General features: G+C 34.4%; 1 protein-coding gene across 1 annotated transcript; it reads left to right on the top strand.

Moving 5' to 3' along the window:
• Nucleotides 1-4053: 4053 nt before the first annotated feature.
• Nucleotides 4054-20394, top strand: LOC117108887. Its single transcript, XM_033251059.1, has 17 exons — nt 4054-4191; nt 4759-6059; nt 6165-6262; nt 6567-6658; nt 7159-7359; nt 7479-7527; nt 7940-8101; nt 9412-9465; nt 9694-9741; nt 10670-10734; nt 10974-11123; nt 11901-12197; nt 12699-13735; nt 14013-14128; nt 15197-15286; nt 15702-15767; nt 18324-20394. The coding sequence occupies exons 2-17, from the start codon at nt 4763-4765 to the stop codon at nt 18417-18419; spliced, it is 3918 nt and encodes a 1305-aa protein (XP_033106950.1). The 5' UTR covers nt 4054-4191; nt 4759-4762; the 3' UTR covers nt 18420-20394.
• Nucleotides 20395-21221: the final 827 nt, after the last annotated feature.

Consider the following 21221-nt stretch of genomic DNA (forward strand, 5'->3'; position numbering starts at 1 on the left):
TGACAAGGAAAAGAAAAACTTCCAGTATTTCAACACTACCTTATCAGGTCTGTTGCTGTAAACTATGTACTGTAGGTCAACTGGGACATTTTCAGGATATTTATATTTATTTTATTTTTTATTTTATTTCATTTAACCTCCAACAGCGTAAACGCCAATAACAGGGAGCATACGTTTTGGGTCTTTTTGTATCACTGGGTAAAAATTTAGTTTATTTTTCAACTGTTCTGTCTTGAAATGGAAAGCCCCACGATATTGCATATGAAAACCACTTCATTGTTGTTTTGGATGATGTAATATGGTGATTGATTTATTTCTTGAGAGTATAAAAGTCCTAATTGCATCCATATGGCCAGTCAATTGTATTTTAACGTTAAATATTTGGTAGTATAAATTATTCATTAAGGGATGGTGAAGATATATTTGAAGGCAGAGTATCGTGTGCCTGTCTAACATGGCAGACTCATGTAATTATGTGATAGTTGTGGCAGGTGTCAATCAATTAGTTGTCATTCTTGTAATATAATTTGCTTGAATTCTCTTTCCTTTCTTGATACTTTTGACTTTCAAAATATTATTGTACTTATTACGACAATAAAACTAAAGAATATTACAAGCAACTTGCCCTATCCAAAGAAATGCAGTGGCTAGTGACTACGACGATGGTGGTGGTGGTGGTGATGATGATGATGATGATGATGATGATGATGATGATGAATAAAGTATTTAATAGTCATTTACAAAAGTATGCACCATTTTGTAAAAGACAGGACCTACTGTTATTTAAATCTGAAACTTGAAAATTTACAAAATCCACAAATTAAGACTTGTAGAGAATTATATTATACTTAAAAAAATTTGCTAGCAAGTGTATCAAGGTGTATAATCATTTTCAATCTGTGATTTATTGAGTGTTGATAACTTAAGTGACTATTTTAAATGAGTATTCCAATTCACCAGAAGTTTGGACTGGCAGTATATCTTAAGTTCGCTATGCGTTTTTAAATACAGGTCTCCCACCAATTAGAATTAAAGACCTCTTTTGGGACCGGCTTTCCATTGTCTTTCGCAATAATAGTTTGTTAATTTGGGACCACAGGAAAATGGTCTTTAAATTAGGGGGGACCTGTCATATTATTGCACTGCATCTCACTGCCAAAAACAGTCAATCACAGAAGCAGACCCAGGTTCATCTACGGTACCATGTGACTTCGTAGGACTGTCGCTTGTCATCCACAATCTAGAATCGAAATAAAATAATATATATGGTGTAACCTGGTGTTTTTCGTCTTTGTTGTTTGTGTTGGGGTAACAAGGCCTAGAAATAATTCCTTATACAAGGTGAAGTTTTACAAATACACATGTAAATATTCTGTAGCTTCCATCTTGAGATTCCATTGTGTGGATGAAAGTATGAATTAGCGAACATTTAATATAATGTTTGCACTGTATTTTTCTTAATATGTAATTTTAGATTAACATGGCTACACAAAAAAAGCCTGATGCATTGAAATATGATTCACTATGTCAATAATACGTCAATTAGTAAAGTTATATGCGGTAATTTTTAATAATTATATAAGTTCATCTGAAACAGGTTCATCTTAAGAATTACTAACGTCATTTGTTACTTATTTGTCAAACCATGGACCTATTAATTCAAACTGATTAATATTATTTATCGGCATCAAAATGATATACAAATCGCAGAGTTAAGTTATACCGTATTTGCAAATGGATGTGGTGGATTAACTTTCATTACTGTTACTACAGTATAATCTCCACGTAGTTCCATGTTTATATCAAACAATTAAAACACATGTTCTTGGTGATGGTGATGATGATCGGTCGGATCGGTCCTATAAATTAGGGGGGGGGGGGAAGAGATCACTCGAGAATAATTACTATATATACTTAAGGCAACCTTTCCACTAGGCGAATTTATTCGCGCGAATCAAAGCATCGGTTCGCTTCCGGAGCTCTGATTGGCCTTGCATTTTTTCGCTTCGCAAAACTCCGATATAAATGTGAATGCGCATGCGCATAAGCCGACGCTTTCGATTCTCGCGAATAAATTCGCCTAGTGGAAAAGCTTTTGAAGGAAAGTAAGAGCGACACTACTGCAGATTCATACGAAAGCCCATTAGTGCTAATAAAGTATATGTTCAGTAATCAGTAATTCGTAAACGAATTACTAATTCGTAATTACGGATTACTAATCCGTAATAACGAATTAGTTAATTCGTTATTACGGATTACTAATTCGTAATAACAAATTAGCTAATTCGTAATAACGGATTAGTAATCCGCAATAACGAATTAAATAATTCCTAATTACGGATTACTAATCCGTAATAACGAATTAACTAATTCGTTATTACGAATTAGTAATCCGTAATAACGAATTACTAATTCGTAATTACGGATTACTGAACATATACTTTATTGGCACTAATGGGCTTTCGTAGATTCATGAATAATTAAGTAGCAATAGAAATTGAATATTCATTTCATCTGGCACTTTATGTTATTGTCGACAAAGTCCAGTAAACACACACTTCTGCTGTCCTAGCTTATACACGACGCGTTACTAAAAAAATATCGGTGAAATGTACTGGGCCCTCTGGGAGAACAGTAACTTTTTACAGAAGAGGTAACCCAGTATAAAGAATAAATAAATAAAATAAAATTAATAAATAAACACGAACTCTTTTTTTCTGCTTATGTAAAGTAACAACGTGAAATTATTTCATATTGTTCATATCCATATTAATTTTAAGGTGTTCATAACAGTAGCGGTGCCCATAATGCAGTAGCGGTGCCCATCTAAGAATTAATATATAAAATGTAACAACACCTGCAATATGGTGCCATTAATGCAGGAGCGGTGCCAATCTAATTAATAATTTATAAGATATAACAGCAACTGCAATAGCGGTGCCCATCTACTGTAAGTATTAATGTTTTAGATATAACAACAAATGCAGTAGTGGTACCTATATTCTCCTTTGATTTTTTGTTAAACATTTCTTTATATTGTATATATTTTTGTTATGTTTAAACTGTACCACTTTGAAAACCAATGAAATAATACTGAAAGTGCCTACAGTATAAAGAAAGAATAAATAAATAAATAAATAAATAATAAATAAATTTAAGGATTAATATATAAAATATAACAACACCTGCAGTAGTGGTGCCCGTAATGCAGTAGTGGTGTGTTGCGTCACACTTCGTAAAAAATCGTCGCACTTTGTAATAAAGTCTGTCGCACTTTGTAGTAACTGAGCTGTCGCACTTTGTAATAAACTCTGTCGCACTTTTTTAATAAAACACGATCCATGTTATCATCTATAGATTTTTGATAAATTCTCAGTTTTCTTGGGGATCGAATTTGATTTTTTTTTCACCGTTTTGTATTGTATAACCTTTACATCGATGTAATGGCTCCAACCCAAATAGACCCGCCCTGGATCTAGTGGGATTGGAGGGTGTCATGTCCAAATCCAGAAGGGGTCCAATTTTATATTTCTTGTATGTCGGATTATATAATTTTATGTCCGACGATGGGAATATGGCTCTAATTCTACTAAGCCCCCATTCAGTCAGATTATCAATATGGTATGTCGGAGTGATCGGGCTCAAATCCCGAACGGTTTGAATTTGATTTCCATTTTTTTTTATTATATCATTTCGTTACACCGATATATGGGATACCTGCAGTAGTGGTGCCCATAATGCAGTAGCGGTGCCCATCTAAGGATTACTGTAATATAATAACAATACCTGCAGTAGTGGTGCCAATAATGCAGTAGCAAAAACTTTAAGGCCAGGCGAATTTTCATACGGACAGATTTGAGGAATTTGCCCGTCAAAAAGGCCAAATGGCAACCCTGACTTACAGGGCTCTACTCTGGTTAAATGAATATTCAATTTCTATTGCTACTTAATTACTGATGAACCTGCAGTAGTGTCGCCCATTACAATACCGAGAAGGAACTCTCAACATATTTAATGAGCGCCCTCTATAATTACCCTCGTTATTCACTCGGTTAAGAGTGCACGAAAATCGAAAATATTAATGAACCATGTCAAAAGTCAATAACGAAGTGAAGATAAGACAAATTGTCGTTCAATTTATTATATTGGCAAATAGTATTATCGATCGGCGTCTACTATAGCGGAAACCAGGTAAGCAATGGGTTTATGTGTACATTCTAACGGTATTAGCTAGGCTGAACTTCATCATTAATCGCTATCGGCAGCAAGAGGTCCTCGGGGGTAAGACCGCTTCTTGGGACGATTCCTCTTTTTTGGAGGACAAGAATCGTGCTTCTTAGGCCTAGCTAGAGAGGCATAGAAGAACCGGAGTACTGTGTGCTTTTCTGCTTATAGACTATAATAATAGCGTATTAATAATTAAGCGTGGCAGACCTACATTCTCTTTATTTAGCCTAGAGGCCGTAGTAGGCCTAGTAGTAGGCATATAGGCTAGACAGTCAACAAGGCAATGTATTTTGTGATCAACTAACCGATCAACTACTAACTACAACTAGGCCCTAGGCCTATTTCTGAAGACAGCACTGCCACTGCACTGACTGGCTCTCAGGATACGCTAGTCATGCTGGTCATTATTAGGAGGACCCAAAAAGAGGGCATATTCTTAGTCTTAAATTAATGAAAGCTAGCTTGTTAAATATAGGCCTAGGTGAAATAGTTCAAAAATCATTATAAAAGACTGTGTATGTTTCATTCTAGAGTAATGGCAACAAATCATCCTGATGAAACTTCCGATGGAAATATTGAAAAAGAGAATCTTAAAAAGTCTGTTGAAGTATCAGACCCAATATCTATCCCACCAGAAGATGATGCACAGAAAGGAGCTGAAGGTGCTGCCATCAATAATCCAGTAGAAAAAACTGAGGGTGATAATAATAGTGACACAAGCTCATGGGACAGCGGACCATTGACAACATCACTAAAACGCTACCATCCTCTCCCACGTGGAAGCACATTTGAAGATGATCAGCAGCTTTCTGTTTCTGAAAGCCCAAACAAAAATGTTAAACCAATTGGCATCAAAAGGTTACAAGAACAGCTGTCATACAATGAGTCCACTGACATCGATGATGGTGGTAGGCAGGCTGCTGATTCAGACTATGAGGCTTGTGAATCATCAGATGAGACCATCGATGGTGGCACAAAATCTCTGGAGTTACTGGATGAAAGAGATGGCAATCATAGCTCTGCTAATTCCTCTACACAATTCAACACTCCAGAGAATTCTTCTGAGAACTTCAAAGAAAGTGAGGCAATTTTTAAAGATGCAATTGAAAGACCAATTACTGATGATGTTGAGGAAGAAATTAATCCTCATGGTGCACATAATTCACATTCTTCAGAAAGCTCAAGCATACATTCAAAGTCAGATGATGATGCAGCCACAGATGATGGTCTCATTGAAGAGAGTGGGATAAGCAAAGACAAATTTGAGTTTCTTCTAGAGGTTCTACAGGAACAGCATCGTCAGCAGGTGGCTTTACAAAAGGAGCAACAGGAGAAACAACTTACATTCCTCTCTATGCAGATAAATGAGTTACTCATGCCATCTGATGAACCAGTAAGAGCTCTGCCATACTCTCAAAGCAATGAAAGACTTTCTTCTGCTAATCCTGTTGGTGATAATTTTCCACAAGAGTTTTTGCAGCACTCCCCTGGAGAAGGTACATTAGATGTTTTAGAGGAATCTTTATCAGGTTATCACAAGGAAGATCCTGAATTCATTGGATCTGCCAAAGTCTCTGACCAAATATTGATGACAGGTACTTCAGAGTCATTGTCTGCTTTACAGCATCATTTCTTAGGGCAGCAGCAGAATATTCAAAGAGAGTATGATCGACATCTAGAAGACTTACAGAAGCAGTGGATAAAACTGCATGAACAACAGACTCAACAACAGCAACTACTAAACGGTGCCATGACAAAGCAAATGCAGAGATTGGAAGAGGCAAACAACGTGGAAGGAGACCAACAGATGAGGGAAAAACATAGAACTCCCAGTAAGAACACCTTACAATTTGTGCATATTTAATTTTTTAGCAGTTTGTCTCTTTATGAAGTTTTTGTGTGTAATCATGTTATTTTTTTCTTTTGCCCGTTTGCAGTGAAAGAGGATGACGACAACAGCACAGTATATTCAAATTTCTCCTACTGGAGACATGATGATACTTACCGCCCTTTACCAAAAACTCATACAAGACAGGTATTTGACATATAAAACTAAATCTAAAGTTGAATTTTATTCATGTTCTACAAATTCATATTAAACCAGGAAATATCTTTAGTAGTTCATTAGGATATAGTTTATTATTTCTTTCCCTCAAAAGCAAACATGAAATTAAAAGTCAATTAACTAACATTTATGATGTTCTTCGAGTTAATTAAGTTTAACTTTCTAAAGCCATTTTTTAAAATGCTTGGTTTCATATGCTAGAGTTGTGGTTTCATCACGTTTTTCTAATTACTTTAACGATTATATAAAACTTTCTTAAACTATTACTTTTTAGGATTACACAGCTTTTCTGGATGATACTGAAGACCCATTGCAAATGGCGCCTTCTGTGGGGTCAGCGGATGTTGATAGCCAATCTTCTCAGAGGTTAGTTAAATTTTATTTTTTTTCATTTAAATTCAAAATTTACATTTTTAACTTAGTTTGTCTCATCTTTTGAAAATAGCTGTAACCTTTTCAATTAGGAAATTTTAAGTGTTTATAATTCACCTTTTAAAAGTTAGTCAAGTGAATTTCTTATATTTAATGAGTTATGAAATTTAAACTGTAAATTAGAACAAGGAAACATTTTCGTATACCAATTGACAATCATTCAGATATCTCCATGATATAAATACAGTAATACCATTCCTTATAGGCTCTGATAGATACCGTAAGTACCCTGCAGCAGTATATAAATACCAAAAAGCAAATAACAAATGATAGTATATATTTTATTGGCAAGGATAATATTTTTTTCAAATTTTCAAATTGAATTCTCAGAACTTTATCAGAAAAACAAATAATTAATGTTATTGCTTAGCTTTATTTTTTTCAATATATTTTGTTTTTAATGATTGTTTATGTTTGTTTAATTCAATGAAAAGACTTGATTTGAAAGAGAAACATGCTCGTCATATCACTGACCTCAAGGACTTCTACGAGAATGAAATATGCGAACTGAAACAGCAGCTCCATGACAGTTTAGCGAAAACAGTTGGACCACCACAGAATGGCTGGCAAGAGGTTAATGAGAGACTACAACAAAAATGTCACCAACTGGAGGCAGCATTGAAACTCTCTAGCAAGTAAGAGAAAGATAAAACATATTTTAACAATGATGTATACTGTACTAATTTATTGCATCATTTTTATTGAATTTTAGCAATGTTTTTTAACATCTCATTTTATTACTTGAAAACCTCAGTCGTATTGAAGATTTAGAAGCCACAGTTAAAACACTTGATACACGATTGGTGAGTAAAAATCCTCTTTACTTGACCCAAATAATTAAATACAATCATATTACTGTATTAGGAAACATAATATAATGTAATGTAGTTAGATATATATAGCACTTTATACAGAAACGCTTGAGGTGTGGACTAGCTCGTACTGTGACTTGTTTCTTCCCTAATGGTCTCTTTGTGTCTGAGCTACCTGGTAAACTGGAGCTACTCTCGTCTGTCCACAACCAACATATATATTCACACAAATGCACATCAAATTTACCAGTATGAAAACAAAAAATGGAATTTTTCGCTGTGAGAGCATGTAAATTCAAAATATCTTTTCAGATAATCATCTGTAAAATTTTAACAAAGGATAATAAATATGGATGATTTCTTTTAATGATCTCTAAACTTTAATAAATATAAATATCTGAAGGTTGATTGGCCAAAGAAATATGAAGTAGCCATGGATACGATTACAATTCTGGAGAAACAAGTAAAAAGCTTGGATGTGCTTTGTGCTGAGAAGGACGCAGAGCTGAAGAATTCAGAGAAAACAGTTGATGAACTTAAGCTGTATTTACACCAGGCCTATGAGGTAAGTCGCTCCAACTGATATTCACAAATTTGTCATGTTCTTTACTTGAGCTGGTGTTGTCTTTATCCGCCAACATTTTATCTTCAAGTGCTCATACAGAGCAGATATGGATTGACTGTTTGAAGGAGTTTTGTGCTCAATTTAAATTCTGTCCACTATAAAATTTTGTGAGACAAAAAAAAATGTGATATGCCCTGTATGTGAATGTATGGCAATATGAAAACTTTGAATTAAAAATTCATCTGGTTTCAGAAGTATTTCTAGATGATTTTCATTTAACATCATTGATACACAAATGATAGTGTGGACAGAGCTTTAACCTTTCTTGGAGGTGTCAGGAGGAGAGCTTTCACACAGATCTTTTTTACAGCATTTGAACTTGAAGGTGGTAGTAGTGTTGAACATGATGATAATGAAGATAATTTATTTATCATAGTATTTTATGAATTTTATTTATGATGCTCTATTCTGTTATTTTTGCATTTGTAATGTTCTTTTTTGTATTTTGTATTTTGAATTTTTTATGGCCTTTGATTGCTGAAATAAAGATTTGGGAAAAAAAATAACAATAATAATAAGAAGAATTTAATTTTGGGAATTTCAGCATTATAAAAGGACAATGTGAAAGTAAAGGTAGGAGAATAACCCATAATTCGCAGTGTCATTGTGCTGAATTCCTTATATGCATTGGTCCGTGGACTACCTAGCAGCCGTAAAGAGGCGCTAGTAGTACCTACATGTTCACATCATTCCACATCGACGGGCTGAAATGAACCACAGCATTGGGAACCTCCCAACTCTTCCGAAGATGCAATGGGTTCTTTTAATTGCACACGGGCCACTGGACCTCCATTTGAAGTCCTTTTCCAAGAAAACTTGGTTCTACCAATAGAACCCTGGGCGAGGAGCGACTTGAACCAACGCCGATGTTGTATCTTATAGTCGGTGTTTGCTTCAGTAGTTATTATTTCAAACTGTTTTAAACTTAATTTGAGAATTTGTTTCTTGACCCATATATTTTTTAATTATTGTTTCTGTAAACATCCTAATTTGTGACCCAAGGGAGCAAGTTCTTAACCTGATACTAAAAACAGGAACTTTATTTTAATAAGTAAATAATTTAATTAGTTAATTAAATAAATAAATGTATGATTATATTAAAGTGGATTAAAATGGGTTTGGATATTTCATGAGATAAATAATTTTAAGTGATTAAGTATATCAGATAAAAAATATTTTAAACTGTGTACTTTATAAGCTTGTATTAAATTGTTGTTTAATCAGGGTGTTGACTTCATTATTTTATTTAGCTACAGGATGTGAAAGCGCTAGTTGGGGGGGAAAACAACAGCATGTTTAACACAGTAAGTAGTTTATCTGTTTATTAATATATTCCTGGTTGCTTCTACAAAAAATAACTACAGTACTGCAGTAGAAAAAACGCCCCTAACAGACACCCTGTCATACCTGTACACATACACCCTAATGTACATATGAACATACATACAATCTCTCTCAATCCCACACACACATTGCATACAGATTTAAAATTCTACATTTGAGTGTTATTTATTATTTTCATTTCATTTTAGGTGATGAAAGAATATGAGTATGTAAATAATGACCTGATTATGCAAACAGTAAGTATTAAAGGCCATCTTAATGGCTTTTAATGGTAACAACCAAGGCATTTTGACACTGCTAACTAATTACTACTACTGTAAGCAACCATCACAGCTGTGTGCTACTACTAAGTATTAATTTCCATTCCATTTATAATAAACTATAAACTATACATATTTTATAATACTGAACACTGAATATTATTTACATTTTTCTTATTATTATTTTTTTAATGTTTGTATAATAATGTTATAAGAACATGAAGCTCAGCATATATCAGTTAACCAATGTATTATTAATTGTAAACATACCTTCACATGGCAAAATTTAAATACTCAAGATAAAATTATACAGTTCAGCATTTGAAAAGCTATTGATATTGTGGTTAGGAGGCTCTTACCATTATCAACAGCTTGGGTAGCGTTGCTCAGTAACAAAGGGGTGTCAAATGGTGCTGTGACCTCAGTGTTGTAGTGTATTCAGTGTTGTAGTGTATACAGTGTTGTAGTGTATACAGTGTTGTAGTGTATACAGTGTTGTAGTGTATTCAGTGTTGTAGTGTATTCAGTGTTGTAGTGTATACGTAATACTTAACTCTCATGCTCTGCGGGCAGTCGCATATTATTTACTGTAGCGAAAGTGATCCGTAAATCGGGATACTATTCTCTACTCGCCATTCCATTTATTTTTAATTCTTGACATTCACTCGAGAGGCTGTGCACTGTATAATTTGTAGTTCAGCCCTCTGCAGCTGAAACAGAAAAAGACTAGTAAAGGAATTGAACCAAGAACCAAATTATCTCAATGGTTTATAGTGCACACACATTTGGCTACCAATTTGAGTATGCTTTCCCCTCACCTTTCACCATGGAATTCCAGATAGCACCATCAGTGTTTGATTTTAAAACTTCTGAGGTAAACATTTTCATACATTTTTTTTCTTAGGATCAGTTGAACAAATCAGAGAATGAATTGTACGAGGCCAAGTCGGAAGTAATTGATTTGAAAAGGTAAAATAAATTGTTAATATTTAATTTAATACTGAAAGGTATACTTTGATTTTATTTTATGGTCGTGATTATTTCCTGATTATAGTGATAAGGACGACTCTCTTAAAAATCTTTAATTAAATGAACAATCTTAAAAATTGAAGAAAGATACAGTTTTTTTTTTGTCATTTTTGTATCATCATCTGCATTATTGTTACCATTTAACTTGATTTTATTTTCTATATTCATTTTGTGTGTAGTGCCCTGGCAAAATTACAGATGGATGTTGAAAGGCTACAACATGAGAATGCTTTTTTGAAAGGCAGAGCAGAAGTTGAGGGCGGTGTTAATAGAAGCTTACCGAATCATTCAAGCATACAGTCAAGTCAGAATGGTTCTGAACGCAGGCAGTAAGAGATCACAATCATTATCTGTTATGATACAATTATGATTTATTTTTGTAATCATTTGCAGACTGTAGAGAACACATAACATCAGGGGTGGCGCCAGTGGTGGTGGGGGGGCTCCCCTCCCCGCCGGGGAGAAAAATCGCAATCCATCGGAGAAAAAAATTATTATATTTATTTTCTACATATTTATTAGTAGAACCTAAAATTGATTAAACAAGCCTTTGAAACCCCAATATTTTCGGGGGCTTCGCTCGACCACTTGCTCTCATCTGGGAAATCTAACACCTCGTCTGGGAAATCAGCCCCCCTTGGGAACCTCCCCCCCCCCAATCAGGCAAATCCTGGCGCCACCCCTGCATGACATGTGTATGATGAAAACAATCATAATGAATACAATCTTGATGATAATTTTAGCGATTATAATGATGTTGATATCTTATTGAATGATGTATTATGTTCATGGTGATGTTGATTATGTTTTAGATGATGATGATGATGATGATGATGATGAGTGATATTATAAATTTATTGTCCTCCAAAAATATATAAATATGTTTTTAATCAATAATACAGAAACAAAGGCAAAAAACAGTAAAATATGGAATGGAGTAATATTTTTTATTTGAAGAGTACAGTATTGCATTTATCTCAATGAATAAAAGTATTATGATATTATATTGATTCTAACAATGTGTGTATTATGTTGCATTTGTTTTGTATTAAATAATCAATTATCAATCTTCAGTTCAAAATTGAACTTTTTAAGTCACATTTAAGATTCCAGGAACAAGATTCTAGGCCCACATACAACCAGGATACAAATGCTTTGTCAACAAGAGGGTTTAGCCCCAAAGATGTGACACATCTAAGCCAGCCAAAGACCCATGTTCCTTCGCCTAGAGGGCCTAGCCCCAAAGCCAATGCACAGCCAAGCCAACCAAAACCTCATGTGCCATCAGTAGAGGAGCGTAAATTCTTGAGATCTGGAGCTGACTTCAATCTGTTCAATGGGGAGATAAGGCATTCATCAGATACGGAAAAAGATTCAGATAAAATGCAATCTGAAACTGAAAGGTACAGGACAGCATCCTATTCAAGAATTTTCATTTATAATGATAATTATATTAGTGTAAGGATGGTGCTGAAAATGGTGATGATGATGATGAGAGAGCAGCTTAGCTCAGTTGGCTAAACTGGTGGTAGCCTCTGTGTCTGTGTCCCTCATTTGATTCCCATCGCTGATCTTCATGTGTATCAGATGACTGAAATGCATGTTTCAGTAGCACACCATTTTTTGGATGAGGTGTTTAAGTCATTGTTCCTGTGTGCAATATGGCCAAAGTTTATGTTATTTAAGAATGCAGTACACTCTTCAAAAAGTGTAGTGGATTTTCTCCTGGTGTACTTTCCAATCACCCCCAGACGAACCCTTCTGCAAATAAGTCATTTTTTAGACTCTTGTGAATTGTCCTTGGTGTTTCTTCAAATGAAATCATTTTTGCAGCGGTGTATCTGTTTTAATAATGTTTCTATTCATCGTATAATTCCATTCCTATTCTTGTTTAATTCTTGCAGTGGTATTTATCGGCTGGATGATTCTGATCTGGATGCATCACTGAATCGCAGTGGATTGTTTGCATCCATGCGTAGCACGCTACATCCGCCTCCATTTGACTCTGATCTGGACGAGCGACCTATCTCACCAATGATGAAAGCTGCTGCTCAATTTAATCGCTGGAAACAGCATGAGGAGTTGGAAAGATCCCAGTCACAGGCATTCTTATCTAATCAGCTGGAAAACAGTTTTAAATCTCATGATGCACAAAGGTCAGAAGTGGGATTAGGGAAACATGAAAGGTCAAACAACCAATCTAGACAAGCTGTGAAAGACAATGAATCTGAAAGTTCTGCATCGTTTCATAGTCTAGACATTGGCGCAAAACATAAAGGCAATGAGTACTTTCCACTTTCCGCAAATAAACATCCGAAACAAGGAGCAGGCTTAGCGAGAGATCATCTACAGCATTTGAGAGATTATGATTTGAATAAACTTCACAAATTACAATCAGAAAGAAAACCTAAGTTGTCCCAAACATCCCCAAAACCATGGTCAAGAAACATCATGTCTGCTGGTAGCAGAAGAAGTCCAAGGCGGTCAGAGAATTCAAAGACACCAAGAAGACTATTTGGTCAAGGATCACCAAATGCATCTTCACATTTAAAACAAACACAGTCGCCTCGCTCCAGAGCGAAAGATAAATCACCAAGAAGCTCTCTCACTGATAACCTTACATCACCATATTCTCCGCCAAGAACAAAGAGATCCTTCTCACCCAAGAACTCTCCACATCGACCGAAGTCATCGACCCCTAAGAACAACTACAGCATGAGGCAATCTGTGTTAGTATCAAGCTCATCAAGAGGTAGTACTCCAACTAAACGCACCCCACCTAGACACCCTTTTAACCCTAAGTCAGACATTTCACCTAAGTTTAAAGGGGTCCTAGATAGAGACAGTCAAACCACTACAAGATTTAATGTGTCATTAGATGAGACACCCACCAAGGATGTTGGCAGCATGCCAAGAAAAAAATGGAACACAGATGCTAATAGTATGTTGAATATTGATATTGTCTTTTTTGTATGTTTTATTTTTATAATTTATTATATTACTTTCATATACTTCTTGAAAGTTTATAATTTATGGTATGTATGTTAAATCATTACCACAGTACGGTTAGATTTTAGCTCTTTGCGTATCATTATAAGCATTCATTGAAAGGAGGCTGAATTTCATTAGAATAATCAGTGTCTTCATGTGTAAAGTATGTATGCAATAATAAAAATTACAAGGAATTTACATATATAATGTATTTGTTTATATACCAGGTATTTTAACAACATTGGATCAATTATCTGGGGACATGAGCAGGACAGGATCAGAGGAGCCTAAAATCATGTCAGCCAATCCAAAACAAGTAAAACCAAGCAATGAGAATTTATCAGTAAGTAACTATTATTTGTCTTTTAAAATGATTTCGAAAGAGTCTATTACAACACTAGAAATAATAATAATATTAATAATAATATTAATTTATATAGCCATTTTCAGGGTTCTGTTCAAAGCGCTTTACATAAGAATTGATATTATTATATAGAAAAAACTACAAAAATATACTTTTTTTAATTAATTACATTGTTAAAATAATTAAAATAAAAAAAATAATTAGAATCAAATCCCTCAACTGTAGAATACCTGTTATTACTTCAATCAACTGCCTTTTATTGTATTGCCATAACAAAAAAACTGTAAATCTCTACTGAACAACATAAAATGTTGCCAAATCAGTAGAAATTAAAGAACAGTACCTGGCAACATCAAACAATGAATTTTTAAGTTCTCTTCATATTCCGCACACCTTTCAGGCAGCAAGCAAAAGATTGCAAATACATTTAACTAAGGCCCGGGCTAGACTATCAAATTTTATTTGTCAAAACATGTGACACGTCTAAATATGGTCATGATGACATCACACCATGACCATATATAGGCACATCATGACTATATTTGCATACAACAGTTAGTGTGGACAGAGCTTTACATATTTTAATCATTACTGACTCTTGTAAATATTTTTTAATGGTATAATAAACGAATGTCATACTAGCATGGTGGACTTTAGGTAATTTCACTGAAGTACATTATGAAACTAACTAACTAAATCCTTTCCGAGCCACTGGGGCTTATCCCCAGTTTCTGTAGTGTGAAGCGGATGAGAGTTATACTCCCCCTGGACGGGACACTAGTCCATCGCAGGTTAGTCCCCAGCAGATTGCTGGTACCCATTGATACAGCTGGGTGGACTGAAGCAATGTAGCTAAAGTGCCTTGCCCAAGGACACAAGCGAATCGGCTCAGCGGAGACTCGAAACCCCGACCTAACGATTGAAAGTCCGAACCTCAACCGCTGCGCCAAACTGCCGCTCCAACATTATAAAAACAGATATCTAATACAGACAGATGTCTGATATTTTTGGGATGGTAATCCCATTTAATTTACTTTTATTTTACAGAGAAATGTGCGGTCGTCAGTAGAAGAGAGACTGCGCAGTCTATCAGCTGTGGAGAAGAGATTTGATTTTTTGACCAAAGAAAAAGTTGAAGTAAGGACCAACAAACAATAAATTGCATAATGACATTTTTGTACCTTGAACTCAAACTATACATATTTTATAATACTGAACACTGAATATTATTTACATTTTTCTTATTAATATTTTTAATGTTTTATTTTTTATGATACATTCTAATGACTATGATGTCAGCACTTAACCATTGACGTACAAGATTACAAGTGATTAAAATAATATTTATAAGTACAGAATATCCACTTATTCTACATCAAGCAGGGACTTAGTATGTGCATTACTTTCCTTAATACATTTATAAACACACTTATATGGTGGAAATGTGTAAATATGTCCATATCAAGCAATCTTGTTACAAGATATTTTCAGCCAGTATCTATGCCTTTTTAAATTTAAACACACTGAGCTAGGTTTTTTATTTTACACACAGATTGAATCTGCCTTAAGTCGTCTACCTGCATCGAGTCGTATGTCTCGGCAAGCACGGGAGAACGAGGTACATATTTTTATTATTTCTTAATACCCAATTCACACATACACCAAATGTAATAAGTTTTAAAAAGATGTAACATACAAGATCTCCCGAGTTAGGTCAGTTGTTTCACACATACATTACAGAACATTGTCATCTTTTTTTACATACTATCAACAAAACAATAGATAGGCATATGTGGATTATCAAATTTTTTATAGTACTATACAGGGATCTAGAACAAACAGATCCCATACCGCACTAGACCTTAGGCTCCTTTATTTAAAAATGAGCTAGGAGGCTAGTGTTTACCCGATTCTAATGCCCTCTTGCTTGGCTAACTTGGCCCACCGAGAACCCTAGGCTAGGCTACGCATAGCTAGCCTGATTTCTCAACCTTACCAGCGTTGCTGTAATATGCGACAAGAAGTCCAGATAATACATTTTTCCGCCATTGTCGTCTTTTTTTAAACAATCTCATAAAACTTGATTGTGGTCCATATAGAATTCGGGTGCGTTTTTTCTTGTTAATAAATAACAACATCAACGCCATAATTTATCGCATCAAGGGAGAGCTTCCTCTCACCCAAAAAACCATTGAGCATGCGCTGCAACAAATCGTAATCTTTATAAGCCACTTCGAGGCTGGTAAAGATTACAAGTTGTTACGAGATATTACAAGATTTCACAAGGGACTTTATCAAGATTGTGGCATTCACATGCATGCAGTTATCCTTGATAAAACTTCTAACAACTTGTTACAAGTATATGTGTGAATTGGGTATTAATTACTGAATGTAGTGCTTGGCTGCTAAAGAAATATTTAAAAAATATACTGGAGGGCACACTTGTATTATTTTTTAAGTACGCATATTTAAAAATTTTATCATGTATTGGAAACAGCTGTCTTGTTTTAAGTATTTTGTTTGAGGCAGAACGGCTGGCAACAAAGATTCAAATTAAGATCAAATGCATTTAGCATACGCTAGTATATTAACCATAACTATATGTTGGCTGTACATGACAAATATTTGTTTAACTCTTTGTTAAGTTCATGATCAACTATGTGAGTAATACACTGTCAGGTTTGACAACTTGCGGGACATCGACCTTCTTCATTTGCTTATATAATTTAAAAGAAGTCAAACAAAATGCAATGAACTTGTTTTATTTAGAAACTTCTCAAGATTATTAAATATTACAGAAAATAAGCATACATAGAAGAGTTGCCACTTCTTCCCTCTTCTATTCCTCCATATGGGACTTACTCATCGCAAAGAGTTAATTGGCCATCTCTCAAAGGAAATAGAAAATTAAAATAAATGATTTTAAAATATATGGAAATAGAAATAATGTCACGTTCAAGGAGAGGGCCAATGATTTTAGCAACACAACTCAGTCGATTTCATTTATTTACTTTAGATTTTTATGTGGTATTTCCTCTTGATTCACACTTTTATTCAAAATTAAAACTAACAAGATACAGGAAATGACTAAATCTATAGATGCAGAAATGGTTTCATGTGCATTTCTTTGATTTATAGACTTTAGAAAGTGTAAAACTATATATCAAAATAAATTCACCTTTATAGAATGAATGTGATCATTGCACATCTCAATCATTATTCTATATGGACTGCCACAAAAATCAATTGGTAAACTTTATCTGCTCTGAATTTCAATGGGAGCTTGTTATCAGAAGATGATGATGATATATGGAAGAGGATGATGACCATGGGGATGTTGAAAGAATGATGATAAGGATGAGAATAGTATAGTTGAGGATGAGAATGATGATGAACATTGGATTGTGAGAATAATGATGAGGATGATGACAATGATGAAAAAAATTACGATGATGAGGAAAATGATAATAATGATGAGGAGGAGGATAAGTTGAATGATTCACACCTTCAATTACCAGAAAGTGGCACAGTGATGTAACTGTTTGTTGTATCAGTCAGTTGAAGATGATGAGGGTGGTGTAGAATACAAGATTTGATGTCAAATGTCTAAACAAGATAGACTTGGCACCTTCACTATTGAAAATTAGTTCCCTAACTAAATTTTTATTTAAAAAAAAAAAAAAACATAAATTATAGGAAAGATTGTCATTGATAAATATAATTCCTTTAAAATATAATTTTAAGCCAATGACGATTATGGTCACTATAGAATATTGGTATTGGTATTTGGGAATACTGTGTACTGTAATTCACAATTATTTTATATCATGAAATCAGGATTTAAGCCAGAGTGAGTAACCGATTAACCTTTCCATTACGATTTAAACATTTCGCTCATTTTAAACTATGTTCTACTTTCGCATTAAAGTTTACAAAGTTTAATTTCATTATAAAAATATTGGGCATTTACTAAAATGGTAAATGGCATATTACTTTAGCTAACCACATGATTAGTATTATAATGAATTATGTTGGCATCATTATCATATGAGTCACTGAAGATGTTCAGTTAATCAGCTGAATCAAGCATGGTCTGAATTCCCACCCTACCCTCCCGACATCTCTGGTGGTAATTACACAACTGACATGCATTTCCTATCTTGTTAACCCGCAGCAGCAGCTGGAGACACGTTATGACGAGGTGGTAAAAGAACTTGGCTCCGTACGTATGCTGCTTCGAAAGTACAACATTTTGAAGTCCTCCACGTGACGGAGTATGAAGCACTACGATGTTAAATGGATTGGAGCTGGTATTGTAGCTTGTGAGAGCAAAGTAACATAGGAGAATGGTATACCTATTTGTGAGTGCAGTGGGCAACATAAGGGGAATGCTATACCTATTTTTGAATGCAGTGGGCAACATAAGGGGAATGGTATACCTATTTTTGAGTGCAGTGGGCAACATAAGGGGAATGGTATACTTATTTGTGAGTGCAGTGTAAGCTATGGTGTTGCGGTTATAAGTTAAAGTAGCAGAGTAAGTAATGGGTTTATGATCAAAGTTAGGGCCAGGTGACTGATGTGACAGTAGCTTGTAACATTGTTACAGGAATGCTTGAGAGGGGGAAATTCATATTATATTATTTTATTCAACCTAAATTATTGATGGTCAGCATCAAAGCAATTGATTGATTGTGATTATGAATTAACTATATTTCTAAATGTATACAAATTATTTTTTAACTCAATTCGATCATTGTTGGTTACTATCCAATATGACTAATATATGGATTTAAATTGCTAAAACGAAGTTTGAGAGATGTTGCCAGATATTATTAACACCTTAGTGAATCTGGGACTCATATAGTCATCCAATTGAAAACCCATAATATTTAAAATTTTTCTTTATTAATTTTTTACTTGGCTGAACCATAAGGATGTGTATATAAAAGTTATTTATAACTGTTTGAAATTATAAATGACACGGAGTGGTGTGTACTTTTTAATTTGTTGGCACCAGTCAGTAAAATTCAATTTGAAGAAGTTGTAAATATTTCATCTCTTGCCTTCTGTTCCCCCATTATGATTTTAAAAAGAAAAGGGTATCTATAAACATATTTTTACAAGTACTTTTGGGCAGTTTGTTATTCTATGCAAGTATAAATTTTTTGAGCTAAACTCCCACCAGGTAAAAATGTTCATAGTAGAGAGTGATTTTCATATAGAAAACCATATAATTTTTTAAAAACTACATCCCAACTACTGATTTATACATATTCAATCTGCATGAGAAAACAAAAATTTATTTTATGCAGTAACAGCAAGATTGCCTTGCGCTCTCAACCATAAGGTATGGGGTTTGAATCCTACATTGACAAAATTACCTCCGCCGTGAAGCAGGGTATTTCTTTCCACACAGGAGTACAAATTGTTTATTTATTTTATAAAGGGTACCTGGAAGAAGGGTAGTGTTTCGAATTTGAATGTATTTAATATGCTGAATATTATGCAAGGCTTTTAATACTTTCCATGAAGTAGAAGAATTTACACATTGTGTATCGTTACTGCAATTTCTGAGGTCCTAAGTTGGAAGTAGGAACTTCCAAGATATCTGGTTAAATGAGGATTTAACATGTCTAATTTAATTTTTTGGGGCATGGTGATAAACATTGACAGTTGACATCATTATGATTATCAAAAGTAAAATCATGCAAACATGAATTTGCTTGAGATGGCTTAGTTTCCGAGAGATTTTACTTGCTCGTAGGAGTAGGAAGCAGTCCATTTCCAGGAGAATCCCAGGGAGACTTTGGATCCCTGCCATTCCCAATAAGCAGTGATAATGTCAAAACACTTAAACGACATAAAAATTCCGAAAATGTTCATTATTATTACTACTACTATTGTAGTTAATAGTATATTGAAAAAAAAAGAATTAATTACCAATACTTTACTGTGGCAGTGTGTGAAATAATTTGATGTTTTATTTTATTTTAATAGGTTGTGTGTAATTGTCGTGTATTAATTTGATTGAATTTTTTGACTAATTTGATATGTATTGATAGAAATATATTTGTTACAGAGTTTATTGTAGATTTATATATAATTAAAATTGATTTTCATGAGTCGTTGATCAAATTTAAATTACCTAAGAATTATTCCTGGATTTTTCCAGCATAATGTCATCTGACGAAATGTACAATATTATAGAAGGTGTTATATTTCATTAAAAGGTATGACTCGCACTTCTGTGTTATTTATATATCCTTTATCACTAATGTACTTCATATGTGTTCAAACACTATGTAACCTCACCACCCTATATTTTACATATCCTTAAATGTATGGCAGCAAATTTAAGAATTGTGACGTAAAACCAACGCTCTTGTACTACAGCTGGGTGTTACGATGGTGCATCATTTTCCAGGACGTTGGTCTTGTGTGCAACATCGCTGTGCACAGTAAGAACGTCGTAAACACTTTGGACAAGACTATGATTTTGTTTGCTGTTGTACTGCCCAATAGACTTTTCCGGAGGGTCAATCAAACTTCACAACTGACTAATCAGAAAAACTCTAGGAATACGCGCGCGTCTTACAAACACACGTGTTGTCCCACACAAACGCACGTGTTCGCGTATGTTTTAACATTGCCGTCTTGTGGGCCCTTAGCAACAAAATCCAAGGGGCGGAGCTTAACGGAAAGGTCCATTCACCACTAGAAGGACCCCACTGGAGTCTTTGGACTTGGGAGGCTTAACCTTGGTGTGCTGCACACCAAAATACTCTACTAAACCTTTACTGATAATGACTGTCTCAAACTTAATGGACTATAACTTTTTTAAGCTGTCATTGATGATGTTGTTTAGGTCTATAAGTAGGCCTACCATATCTACCTTTTTACTAAAATTAATAGAGTATGAATTTTTGACAGGGCAGCTACAAGTTTTGTGTTATTATTTTCTTATTTTTTTATATTTTTCTTCACTGATTTTTTTTTTTCTTTGTGGGGTGGGGGTGTGTGTTAAAATGGGTGGTTTTTTTATGTTGGATTGCATTGTACCGGTTCTTAA

The sequence above is a fragment of the Anneissia japonica genome, unplaced genomic scaffold (assembly GCF_011630105.1).
Source record: "Anneissia japonica isolate Jap-2015-1 unplaced genomic scaffold, ASM1163010v1 scaffold2617_len527014_cov191, whole genome shotgun sequence".
In the NCBI taxonomy this organism is placed as follows: Eukaryota; Metazoa; Echinodermata; class Crinoidea; order Comatulida; family Comatulidae; genus Anneissia; species Anneissia japonica.

What these genes read in the sequence shown, in the direction of transcription:
- LOC117108887 (XM_033251059.1), top strand. Translation starts at nt 4,763, where the DNA reads ATGGCAACAAATCATCCTGATGAAACTTCCGATGGAAATATTGAAAAA. An exon ending in GCATTGAAACTCTCTAGCAA is followed by an intron (nt 7,360 to 7,478) that starts GTAAGAGAAAGA and finishes TGAAAACCTCAG; the next exon opens with TCGTATTGAAGATTTAGAAG. An exon ending in CAAGCAATGAGAATTTATCA is followed by an intron (nt 14,129 to 15,196) that starts GTAAGTAACTAT and finishes TTTATTTTACAG; the next exon opens with AGAAATGTGCGGTCGTCAGT.